Genomic DNA, 12,765 nt, shown 5'->3' with positions numbered 1-12,765 from the left:
ATAAATCATACTGGGATATTTACTTACTTCTTGACAAATTCAGTTTTTAGCTGGTCCAGCATTGCTCTTTCATTCTATTAGGGGTAACTGATATGCTGCATAATATTTTTCTAACCCACAGTTGCTTCCTTCTGATGCTGGTTTGGGGACCATAGGGAAGGAGTGTTGACAGGCATGCCTTTGGATGCAGCCTGGATCCCAAGCAGGAATATTTGGAGATTGTTTTCTCTGTTTGGGGAACAAACATAAAGCAGTACTTGTAAATTAAGCCTAGATTTATTTGTGGCTTGTGTGACCATCGGAGGTGAGTTGCCTAAGGCTGGCACCTCCTGCCCTCCTGAGAAGAGAGCTGGAGGCCACAAGGGCTGGGGTACCTGTAGTCCTTGGGCTACTGGGCAGCATGGCTGGGGAAAAGCTGCAGAGGAAAAGGCAGGGATTAGGAGGGCATGAGAGGCTGGTTCCATTAAGTTGAGGAGCCAAAGTGCCCGTTGTCCTTTAACCAGCACCAACAAGGGAAATGACCCCGACCCTTTGCAAAACGCCACATGGCTTGCAGTGGACGCTTAACCAGTGGCCGCCCTGGCCTGGGCTGCAGACTTCAATCTGCACTAAAGTTTTATCTCTCCCTCTCTCCCTGTGCCAGTTTTCCCAATGTTTCTCGACATCACATTAACTCCCCTCCCAGTACAATAATCGACTCCAATCTGCTATTATCACGGAAATAGAAGAGGTAAAGTGCCTGTAATAGGATCCAAATCAAATCACTTTCACTTCAGCCGGCTTTTGCTGTGAAGCCAAGGATTCCCCAGAGAGATTCAATACAGAGAAACACCTGCATACACAGGCTGAGGCCCGGAGAGTAGATGGAACACGACAGGCCTCGCTGGCCTGTAGCATCTCCTTAGTTACAAGACTCTCACCTCGGGAGTAATGACCTGCGGCAGGCTCCGATAAACCGGGACCTCCAAAGCAGAGCCAGGATCTGACTCCCACTCCATTCGACCTGTCCTGAAGCAACATGTTAGTTTGCAGTTCACAGCACTGGGGCTCTGGTTACATGTCCTTTCCTGAAGTGTAGGCTTTCATGGGTGTTGCTTTGCCGTGAATGACTGTTTGTTCTTTGAGTAGTCTACCCTCAAGGAAAGAACTGCATGTACGTATTTGCTCTTAAGAAGTAAGAAAGGTCAGAGCAAATTGAATTGAACGTAATTCAGACCTGGCCGGTGCAGGGAGATAAGGAAAGCCCAGGGAATCTTCCCTTCAGTCATTTCTGCACTAACATGGCACAGTTTGACCCTCATGATGCATTCCCAGATGGTTGTAAGTTAAGGCCCATTAGAGTGAAGTCTTTTCTGTATATTAGTCCATCAGTTCACATGTATTTTGTTGACTTTTTCCCATGCCTGTTCCTGGTTATACAGCAATGCTATATATATATATATATATATAAATACAGCAGTGCTGTTTTAAACATATATATTTGTGATCTTACCCTGACTTCTCATTTGGGCTCAGACTCTGACACTGACGCAGACTTGGCAGGAAGATCTTATAGTGTATGCTGACTTATATGCCAGATTCTGAAGATTTCTGTTGCACAGACTAATTGATACTTTCAGTGAGTTATCAGATAAGCAAAAAGAATAATTATAATCTTCATTTCACAGACCTACTTAAAAATTACAGCAGATATTTCCAGAGCAAACAATTGAGTGGAAACATCCTTAACAGCAGTCTCCTCCAGTATTCACTTCTAGTTTTGCCTTTGAATGGCATCTGAAAAGCAGGAAAAAACGGGTTCAGTAATAATTAAAAAAAATAAAAATCAAAGATGCTATGCCTGCATTAAAGTTTTACCCCTTTCTAGTCATGTGACTTAGACAAATATCTTAATCTTTTTGAACCTTGAGTTCCTCATCAATGGAATCTATCCTCCCACACAGTCATGAGTGTTACGTAAGGCCAGGATTTAGAAGTGATTTGTTATTTCTAAATCAAATACTGATATAAAGTAGTACAAATTTCATGAAGGTTTTTGTAATCAAGGTTTTAAAAGGTAAAACAGTGAGTATTTCTTCTGAGAATCAGTTTAAAAGGATCAAGAGGTATCTGTGATGATTTGGAATATGGGACCCTTCTCAGGAGTGGTTCTGTGCTCAGACAGCTTGATCATGGCCAGCCTGTTGTCTTATCAGACCAGATTGCTGTCCTCAGGGCAACTGAGATTGTGAGAATAGGGATAGGCAACTTGCAGGACCTCAGGGGCCAGGTGACCTTGAAAGTTGTGGCTTCCGAAAGGGTCATTCCAGGCTTCTTGTGGGAAGAAAGGAAGAGGCATTCTCAGTGGACCACTGAAGGGATTCTCTAGGGATGAATCCATTAGTTGGATTTATGTCTGGGTTTCTGCATGATCTCAGAAGCCTTAAATTATATCCTGGATCTGAGGAAAAATGGTTTCATGGGGAACATTGATATGAGAGAATAGTCAATTGCTGTTAACACTGACAAGTGTGTTTCCTTTAAAGCCCTTGTTATAGTTTGCTTTTAGCTATGGCAGCACCCCATCTGAGGCTTTCAGAAGACAGGAGGGTGTAGTGTGAGTGTGGCAGGGTCAAAACTAAGTTGAGACAGGGCGATATTTCCTCCTCTTATACAATGGCTACCTGAAGCCAAGACAGGTCAGACTGTATGCAGTTCATTCATTTAATGAAATATAGATACAAGGGTACATTAAAAAAAAAAAAAACCCACACAGTCCAGGTGGAGGTTTGAAAAGAATGATTGTTTTTATTCTGTCTGCTCAACGAATGTCTGTTGCATGCCCACAGTACCTGAAGCACATGGATCATGAAACATTCTTCATGTTTCCGTGGTGTGTGTGTCCCGCATTGGGGAAACAGGAGGGCAATTAGGCTTTCAATGCAAGAAGGTCTGCTCATGGAGAGCACTTGAGGAAGAAGGGCGGAGAACTTGTGTCACACTTGCTGGGGACCTGCTGGGGAATGCTTCTGGAGAGGCGGTGCTCGAGTGTACACAGGGAGGCAGAGTAGGAGGTTGTCAGATGGAGAGAGCACAGGGAGGAGGCAGTCCCAAGAATTAAAAAAAACATTAGGTGGAAGGTTATGGAGGTACGATGGAAGCATGTAACAAACATCGTTTTTCTGGGTGCACTGGTGAGTTCACCAGAAATTCCCACACCAGTGAAAACACACACTTGCTTTCACAAGAACGGACTTACACTTCTGACAGAAGAATGCAAAATCCTTAGCAGCCTATGACCTTAAAATGGTTAGCGTGCACAGGGAATGATCACCAGGCGCAACCGTCCCAGGGGGACTGCCCTGTGATCCCTGACATACCTCCTTGCATGTGTGCTAAGTCACTTCAGTCATGGTCAACTCTTTGTGACCCCATGGACTGCAGCCCGCCAGGCTCCTCTGTCCATGGTATTCTCCAGGCAAGAATCCTGGAGTGGGTTGCCATGCCCTCCTTCAGGGGATCTTCCTCACCCCAAGGACTGAACCCCCGTCTCCTGCGCCTCCTGCATTGCAGGCAGATTCTTTACCATTGAACCACTGGGGAAGCAACATACCTCGTTACCTGCCCTCTTCTTAATGGTCTCCTTCAGTCTGAGCACCTAACATGTCTAAGGCACTGATACCTGCATTATTAAAGTAAGAAGCCAAGGCTCAGTCCCTTGTTCAATGACAGAGAAGTGAATGACTGCAGAGAAAATGTGGTGCAGTCAGTCAAAGCCATAGTGATTCCACAGCCAGGTTCTCAACCCCTTCCTTCACTTCCTTGCCTGAATAATTGCATGGAACCTTACCCCCATACCCCCCATTGCCTTGTCTCACTGCTTAGAGACATTGCCAGATCAGGTCTTCATGATGGGGAAGGTGAGCATGGGGGAGAAAATTAAAGCGACTTTCTCAAAATCCACCAGTTGCTATTGTTTTTTCAAACCTTTTCTTCCCACCAGCACCTCAAAGAGGTCCAACAGCATTATAAGGAAAGTCTGCCCTTACTTTGGGAAACTCTGTCCATGATCTTCTCATGCTGGGGACTCCAGTGCATGTTATACTGTTTAAAACTCTGGGAAATTCTTTGCTATAGCAAAGAAATCTGATGAATCGTGTGTTCATCAGACTCCTTTGTGTCACTTTCCCTATATCCTTGTCAACATCCTGGGGAAAGCGTGTCTGAGGAACACAGTTTGGGAAACACAATCTCTTCCTGGCATTGCTACTTCTTTTGAACATCACGCCACCACTGCACCTTTTTTCCTTTTATGCAAGAGGCACTGGGTTAGTCTGATACAGCTGCCATCACAAAATGCCATAGACTGGGTGACTCAAGTGACAGAAGTTTTATTTTCTCACATTTCTGAAGGCTGAAAGTCCAAAACTAAGGCGCCGTCTCGCGTGGTTTATCCTGAGGCTCCCCTCTTTGGCTTGCAGTTGGCACCGTTCTCTCTGTGTTCTCACGTGGTCTTTCCTATGTGTGTGTGGTCCCTGTTACCTCTTCCTCTTGTCAGAATAGCAGTCATATTGGACTGGTCTCACTCTTATGGTCTCATTTAACCTTAATTACATCTTTATTTTTATTTGAATATGATCGCTTTCCAGTATTGTGTTATTGTTTGCTGTACATAAAAAGTGAATCAGCGTTACATACACATGTATCCCCCTCCCTTTTGGACTTCCTTGCCATTCACATCACCATAGTGCATTAAGTAGAGTTCCCTGTGTATACAGTAGGTTCTCATTAGTTACCTCTTTTATACACAGTATTATGTATACAGTGTCAGTCCCAATCTATCTCACCTCCCCACTTCCTCCTTTGATATCCGTGCATTTGTTGTCTATGTCTATCTCTATTTCTGCTCTGCAGATAAGTTCATCCATGCCATTTCTCTAGATTTTACACATATGCATTAATACATGATTTTTATTTTCAAAAAGATACATATACCCAAATGTTCATTGCAGCACTATTTACAATAGCCAGGACATAGAAGCAACCTAAATGCCCATCAACAGATGAATGGACAAAGATGTCATATATATATATATATATATATTTATTTATACACACACACACAATGGAATATTACTCAGTCATGAAAGGAATGAAATTGCACCATTTGCAGAGATGCAAATGGACCTAGAGATTGTCATACTGAGTGAAATTTAATTATATCGTTAAAGGTCCTATCTCCAAATAGAGACTGGGCATTAGGGCGTTAACATATGCATTTTAGGGGACAAAATTCAATTCATAGAGAACCCTTTCTCCATCCCATTTCTATGACAAAGTAGCCACGGCAGTGAGATCAGTTCATTTTTGTGAAATACGTGTTTATTTCATTTGCAATGGTTATTTAACTCTTGGAAGAACCATCACTGGCATGATATAAATTTAAAAGGAAGAGAAAGTTAGGAGATGCCTGGAGATTCCCATGGATAGAGGAGCCTGGCAGGCTACAGTCCATGGGGTTGCAAGAGTTGGACGTGACTTGGCGACTAAAGAAAGAAGAGAGTAGAAACACTTTTCCATTATATTTACTGTTATTATCAAAGGGCAGAACACTTTGGGACTTACCAAATAAGCTGGTTCTCCAGAGAAGGAACAGAGGAGTCAGCTGGGGGCATTCTACATCCTGGCCGCAACAGAGGGGCGAACCTCTCGCCATAAGGTCTAGATGACATTTGCTCTGTGTTTGCTCTCAGTGCTAAGAAGCTCCAAGGTCCATCATCAACTTCTGTAGTTTTCCTAAGAAAAGAGTTCTTGATAGAATTTATTTTCACTCCCATTTTGTTGTTTCATATTCCAGGTTATATATTTTTTGGTCTTGATGTATGTGTTTTTTAAACTACTGTGTTTCTAAGCTAAGTTCAGGCATTGAGTGTGCTGGTGACAATTACCCAGGAAACAGCTGAGTGACTTCTTGTTCTGGTAGAAAGATAGCAAGAGACTAGCGAATAAAGAAGACAGGGAAACTGGCCTCAAGGTAGTTAGAGGCAGAAGCTCTAGAGCCTTCTCCTCAAGAGGGAACATGAAGAATGTTCACCATTATTGAGACCAGTGATCAGATCCATTCTCAACTCTTGGGCTTCAAAACCATCATACATTCAACAGACTTTTGTGATTTCCTTGGAGCCCCTCTGTTGAAGCTAGTCGCTGACAATTGCCTTAGCATCACCTCAGCTGGAACCAATAATTAATTGAATAATTTTAAAACATATCTCAAAGGTAAATAGAACAGGATTTTTCATTTGTAAGGTGGAGGTAATAATGCTGTCTTCAGCAGCATTATATATGAGATACATTTTTTGTTTTGTCTTCATAGATTTTTAAGGACTTAACTAGATGTTATAATGCACAAACACTCAGAATAAACTTTTATTCTTTCTCTTCCTTCCTCTTTCCAGAATTTCTTTCTCTCTTTGACCCATCTTCATTCTCCATGCACTTTCCCCAGTCTTTCTGCTATTTCTTTAAATGGTTCTAGCATATTTTATACGAACTCTTTAAAAATATATGATTTTCTAAAATAACTGCACAAAATTTTATAGACTTTTAAATGCAAGACTTCTAGGGGAAACTCCCCGAGAGATCAAAGATAAGCTGAGGGGAAGGGCCACGTCTGAGGCTTTTTATTCTCCCCTCCCTCTTACTGCTTCCCTAGAGGCTCAGACAGTAAAGAATCTGTCTGCAATGCAGGAGACCAGGTTTGATCCCTGAGTTGGGAAGATCCCCTGGAGAAGGAAATGGTAACCCACTCCAGTGTTCTTGCCTGGAGAATCCCCATGGACGGAGGAGCCTGGTGGGCTACAGTCCATGGGATAACAAAGAGAAGGACATGACTGAGCTGCTAACAGTCCCTCTTAGGACAATTACGGATAGAGGTGAGCACAAAGTAGGCACTAAGAGCAACTTAAACTGGAAGAGAACAGAAAGCAAGATTCAAAAATTCTGTAACGTGATAGGTGATACTGACAACTGCAGAATTTAACTTCAGAAAGAAGGCCTCTGACTCCTGTCATTTCTATTATGACACATATCCTGTAGGAGAGCCCATTTATGCCTATCTCATATTCATATATATGCAGGCGTCTTCCATTAGATATTCCTGGAGTAATCTGATATATTGATGATTATGAAATAGCTACCATTTATTGAGCACTTATAAATGTCAGGGATTCTAAGTGCTTGACGTGAATCATTTCAATCGGTGTTAAATATGCCAGTGTGCTGTGCTGTATACCATGCGTGTCATATATTGCACACACACCCCTCTTTCTAATTTGACTTGCAAAGAAAAAGTGTATAGTCATGTTGAAGAGTAGAATTGTCCTGAGAATGCTTAATTCATTCTAATAAACATGTAAATATTTAATACTATCTGGGTACCTCTTTCTGTATTCATACTATCTCCCGCAGAAATGTTGGTATTACTTTTCGTGATTTTGAGGGTCTAGAGAAGAAAGCTATTGCATTTAAACCTGATCTTGGGTATTTTTTTTTTGAGACCCCTCCTTTCAGGCATGTCAGTTTAGCAATTCTCAGGGTCAGTTCATCAGTTTCATTTATGAGAAGCTTAAGGGTTGAATATGAGGAGAGGACGCAATATCTTCAAAGCACTGTATGAAACTGTAATTGTTATTTTCTTCAATTTTTTGTAATCCTTTGGCAAAATGCCGAATGTTTGGCTTAAATACACTGCTAGCTAAGAAAAAGATTTCAGATTTTGTCCAATAATAGCTGAGCGGATGACTTGAAATAAACCATCATGTATTCTAAAAAAATGAGTCATACCTATGCTCTATGATATTTATGGGGAGATAGTTTCATATTGTGTATCATTTATGGATAAACAGAAACATTCCCCACATTGCTATACCCACGGTAGCACTTGTATCACTAGAAAATGATAGTGGTGACTGAGAATTTTTGACTAATTAGGTTTCTTGGATAATAAGAGCTTTTTAATAAGGTACATATCATTTACAATATTGCTAATGAAATGTGAAAGCGATTCAGTACCCGGTAAGATAATGGCTAACTTGTTTTAATTGTTAACATTTTTTTCTTGCCTTCAATGACACAGTCATTATTTCCCAGTCACCACTTATCATGAAATCCAAGAGGATTAATGGTTTCACTTATACCGGCGAAAATGTTTAAGCTGTCCCGATTATCAGTGTAGTTGGAAAGAATAATGGTTATTTGTCATCGCGTTTAGCAGGAGAATGAATTGTCCCCCTTACAGTAGTGCCATTAACCCTTTGAGGAAGTGGTAATAGAGTTTTAGAGCAGAGCTGGAGAATGCCAAGATTTAGGATTGGCTCTTCCATTGAATGAGGCTTATTCTCATCCATGACCCTCTGAAAGAATTGCATCCTCTCCTGGCAGAATCAGAAACAGTTTAGCTTGCTACATGATTTTGGATATCTGAAATTAAAACTAGATAGCAGCTTATCTATTCTTGTGATGAATGAGCAAACTGATACATTAAAAAAATAATCAAGGGAAATGTGAATTCTGGAAAGAGATAAAAAAATGTTTGTAAATTACTTGCTCCTTACCTCTTCTGTTAAAGAAGTAGAGAAAAATGTGGAAACCTTTGGGTTTCTCATCCCAATCCTGATTATGTTTTAACATGAATACTAGATTTTTTTAGACCTTTTGTCTACTTCAAAAATTCTTAGCAATCTGACTTAACCATTAAAGATAATGATTATCCTTAACCATATGGTTATTCTTAACCATAAACGATAATGATTAAGGAAACTTTCTCAGTTTTTAAAAACTAAAATGATATTAGTTGAGGAGAAAGGCTGATAAAAATCATGCCTTTGACCTGCTGAAAATTTAAGCATAAAAATATACATCTGCTGTCTTAAATTTAATATTATGGCTTCAGGGAATAGATTCAGTGAAGGCTCACACGGTAAAATAAAATCACTGCATTAAAAAAAATGCAGGGCTATGTTAAGAAAATCAATATTTGCCTTCAGTGAAATTAACAGAATGTCTCCCTTTCTGGAAGACGGCACCGGCTGGAATGGAGTGAAATGCCTCTCCCATCAGGTCGCCTCACTGGCGGAGCAGGGCAGGAAGCGGCCTCGCTGCTTCTGTGGCCCTTCACTCACTCTCTCGTGGCTGTGGCGTTAGGGCAGCTCTAACTCACAGAAATGAGTGCAGTCACGAAGCACAGGCGCTTCTCAAGAGGGCACCCGGAGCAGACCAGGGGGAGGCGATGGGAGGCGAGAGGGCAGCGGCAACAAAAATAAAGCATGTTTCAGGAGATAGAGCTTGGCTGCCTTATCTTGTTACAGTGAAAACAGTGTTCTGTCTCCTCTGGAGAAGTGGCCACAACTCAACCTTGTCAGGCAGCATGAGGCTTACTCTGCCCAGCCCTGGATGGTGAGAAATCTGTTTCCTAAAACACAGAGCTGTGGAGAATTCTCTTGCTTTCCAAAGCCTCCCATTGTAACAGGAGACGGCGACGAGGAGACCATGGTTCCTTTCAGCAAGACCCATAGAGGCTGACCGTTCCCTTTACGAAAGGGAACTCTAGCCCCAACACATGAATGGACCAAGTTTCAAAATGGAGAGCAGGGTGTTTCTGGAAGTAAAATGCAGGCAGTTGAGATGAGAATAGAAATTATATTACTCAATATCGTAGGGGAAAAATACTGCCTCCTCAGACACCATCCATCCATGGAATAAAGATAGTCAGTATATGGAGGAAGCTTCTGGCATCATCACTTCATGTTGTGTGATCTGTTGACAAGATAGTGTTTCTTTGAGATGGTAAACAAGACAATTTCTGCAGGAGCCCCATGAGGTGGGCTGAAACTACACAGCCCAGCCGTTCTAGATATAAGAGGTCAGGGGAAACAGCTGCTAGTAGAAGAAAAGACACGGAAAAGAAAAGAAAAAACAAAACAGGGAAAGACAAGAAGGGGAAAAAGAAAGAAAGGCGTACCGGGACACATGGTGCCTGAATGGTCAGAATACAGTTATACAGACAGAGCTGCAGATGTGCCTGACAAAATTACAGAGGGGATTTAGTGAGCCGATCCAATTCAGAGTTTCTGACATCAGTGCGACTGTGGTCTGCTTCGCAGATTGGAGTCTTTATTTCTAGAACACTGGATTTTTGAGTTCCCCTGACTTCATTTGGTGAAGAGCGATTCTGGTGGGAAATGAAGCTCAGGATGATGATGTCCCTGAAAAACAGCACCAGCCAACTACCCCATGAGAACTTAATTCCTTCATCATGAAGTTCAGCACCTTCTCAGTTACAAAACAAAATAGTACCATAGCCTTTTTCAGCCAGACAGATGCTTGATTTTAAAATAGCACAGGATAAGATAAAATTTAACTTGTATTCTTGTCTCTAAAATACATGTACATGCATTAAGTGACTCAGTAAAGCAAATAAAGATCCCAAACAGTCTTCTCTTTAAAATCCTGATGACAGATGGCATGGTTGAACAAGGAATCCCACAGAGGCCTTTGTCCCCAGGAAGGTGAGTGGCAGTCTTAAAATCAGAATTATTTTAAAATTAGGATGTTTGAAAGATTTTTGTGCATGCGTGCATTCATGCTGTCGCTTCAGTGGTCTCCGACTCTTTGTGACCCTATGGACTGTAGGCTCCTCTGTTCATGGGATTCTCCAGACAAGAATATTGGAGTGGATTTCCATGCTGTCTTCCAGGGGGGTCTTCTGGACCCAGAAATCGAACCCAGGTGTCCTGCAACTTCTGCATTGCAGGCAGATTCTTTATCACCGAGCCACTGGAGAAGCCCTCTTTATGAATACCTACTTCAAATTCAGTCTCTTTTGTCAGATTATTGTAGAACTGGTGAGTATGCATGTCTTAGTACTAAGCATGAAGCAACTGGATTGATTTTTGCCCCAACTGCTTCACTTTGTCAGCCTAATAGACTTTTAGTGTGGTTGTTGTTGCTTAGTCGCTGAATCATGTCCAGTTCTTTGCATCCCAGATGGATCCGTGATAAAGAATCCACCTGCCAATACAGGAAACGTGGGTTTGATCCCTGGATCACAGAGATCCCCTAGAGAAAGAAATGGCAACCCACACCAGTTTCCTTGCCTGGGAAATCCCATGGAGAGAGGAGCCTGATGGGCTAGAGACTTTTAGTGAAGAGACACATAAAATAGTCTTTAAAATTCTGGATCAGAAAAGAAACAAAAAAGTAAGATGTTTACTGAAGTCTAGAAAGGCAACTGACATTCATAAAGAAAATATGGTAATGGGAGGAAGGTTCTTTTATAGCAGTATAGAGGCCACAGTGGTAACAAATTAATGAAAGTTGAATTTGAGGCATCTTGGTCTTGTGGTAGGAGAGTAGCAGCTTGACTCTACTGAATGGCTGCCTAACTCCAGTTTTATTTTTCTCAATTATGACCACCTCTGCTATGCCAGCTGGAAGCCAATATTCTGATTTTCTCCCAGTATTTATTATTCTGGAATCTGTACTCCCTCCCTCTCCTCCAAAGGGCACATTTTTAATTGACATATTTCTGGAAATATGTTAGGTCAATTTAGCTGAGAATGTGCCAGATATATGCGAAATTCTAATTCTTTCATAAAGTTTCCTAAAATGATTGTGTTTACATTTTCGTCATCACTTATTTTTAAATCACAATTTACCTGTACAAAACAAGTTTCCTGCTATTTAGTAGTTTAGCTTCACAAATTCCTATTGCATCCTGTTCCCTTAACAACTAAATAAGACCATGATACATAATTAGGCATCTTTAATGTGTTTGTATTTTGGAGCAGGGTGATCATTTCGTGAAAAATAACACATGTTCTGGTTGGTGAAGCAATGCTAATGGAAGATCAGGTGAGTGAATTTCCCTCAAGGAATGGGCTTCCCTGGCAATGGAAACAATGTACTGGGGCCCTCAGATGCCATCAAATGCCCTGGCTCAGATGCTACAGCAGGAAATGCCTAGATGCCTTTAAGGGCAACTGCTACTCCCTCATCTCACATAACCCATTGATCATAGTCAAAACTATCCCCCAAAAGTATTTCCACTGACTTGGAAAAATCACCAGGATCATACATCAAGAAAGTAAAAATGTAAAGGATATATATTTATGGACAAAAGCATGAATGTTTGGAAAGTAAAGAATAAGATGAAAACATTGAAGTGGGAATCTTCTTTGCTGATGTATGTCTCCCTGTATTTTTAACTACCATACTTACTGTGTGAGTGTATGCGTTCATTTCATCCAATCTGCATAATGATCCTTCAGAGTAAGAGCTGTTCTTGTCGCTCAGTCACTAAGTCAGGTCCGACTCTTTGGGACCCCAGGGACTGCAGGCAGCATGCCAGGCTCCCCTGTCCTTCACAATCTCCCGGACTTTGCTCAAACTCATGTCTATTGAGTCAGAGATGCCATCCAACAATCTCATCCTCTGTTACCCACTCCTCTTCCTGTCCTCAATCTTTCCCAGCATCAACATCTTTTCCAGTGAGTTGACTGTTTGCATCAGGTGGCCAAAGTGTGGGAGCTTCAGCTTCAGCACAGCCCTTCCAATGAACATTCAGGATTGATCTCCTTTAGGATTGACTGGTTTTAGCTCCTTGCTTTCCAAAGGACTCTCCAGCACCACAATTTGAAAGCATCAGTTGTTTGGCGCTCAGTCTTCTTCATGGTCCAACTCTCACATTGGTACATGGCTACTGAAAAAACAGTAGCTTTGATTTATACA

The 12,765-nt window shown here is 41.6% G+C and overlaps 1 protein-coding gene across 1 annotated transcript in view; it reads right to left on the bottom strand.

Annotated features, from left to right (window-relative positions):
- Positions 1-12,765, bottom strand: part of LOC101112928 (TAF5-like RNA polymerase II p300/CBP-associated factor-associated factor 65 kDa subunit 5L) — a 137,048-nt gene that overhangs the window by 60,274 nt on the left and 64,009 nt on the right. Inside the window, 2 exon segments of the mRNA XM_042235695.2 lie at positions 921-1,008; positions 5,605-5,775. Coding sequence (XP_042091629.1) covers positions 921-1,008; positions 5,605-5,775 — 259 coding nt within the window.

Source organism: Ovis aries, chromosome 18 (assembly GCF_016772045.2).
Source record: "Ovis aries strain OAR_USU_Benz2616 breed Rambouillet chromosome 18, ARS-UI_Ramb_v3.0, whole genome shotgun sequence".
NCBI classification, from domain to species: Eukaryota; Metazoa; Chordata; class Mammalia; order Artiodactyla; family Bovidae; genus Ovis; species Ovis aries.
Note: the sequence above shows the minus strand (reverse complement) of the source record. Positions and strands in the feature narration are given on the sequence as shown.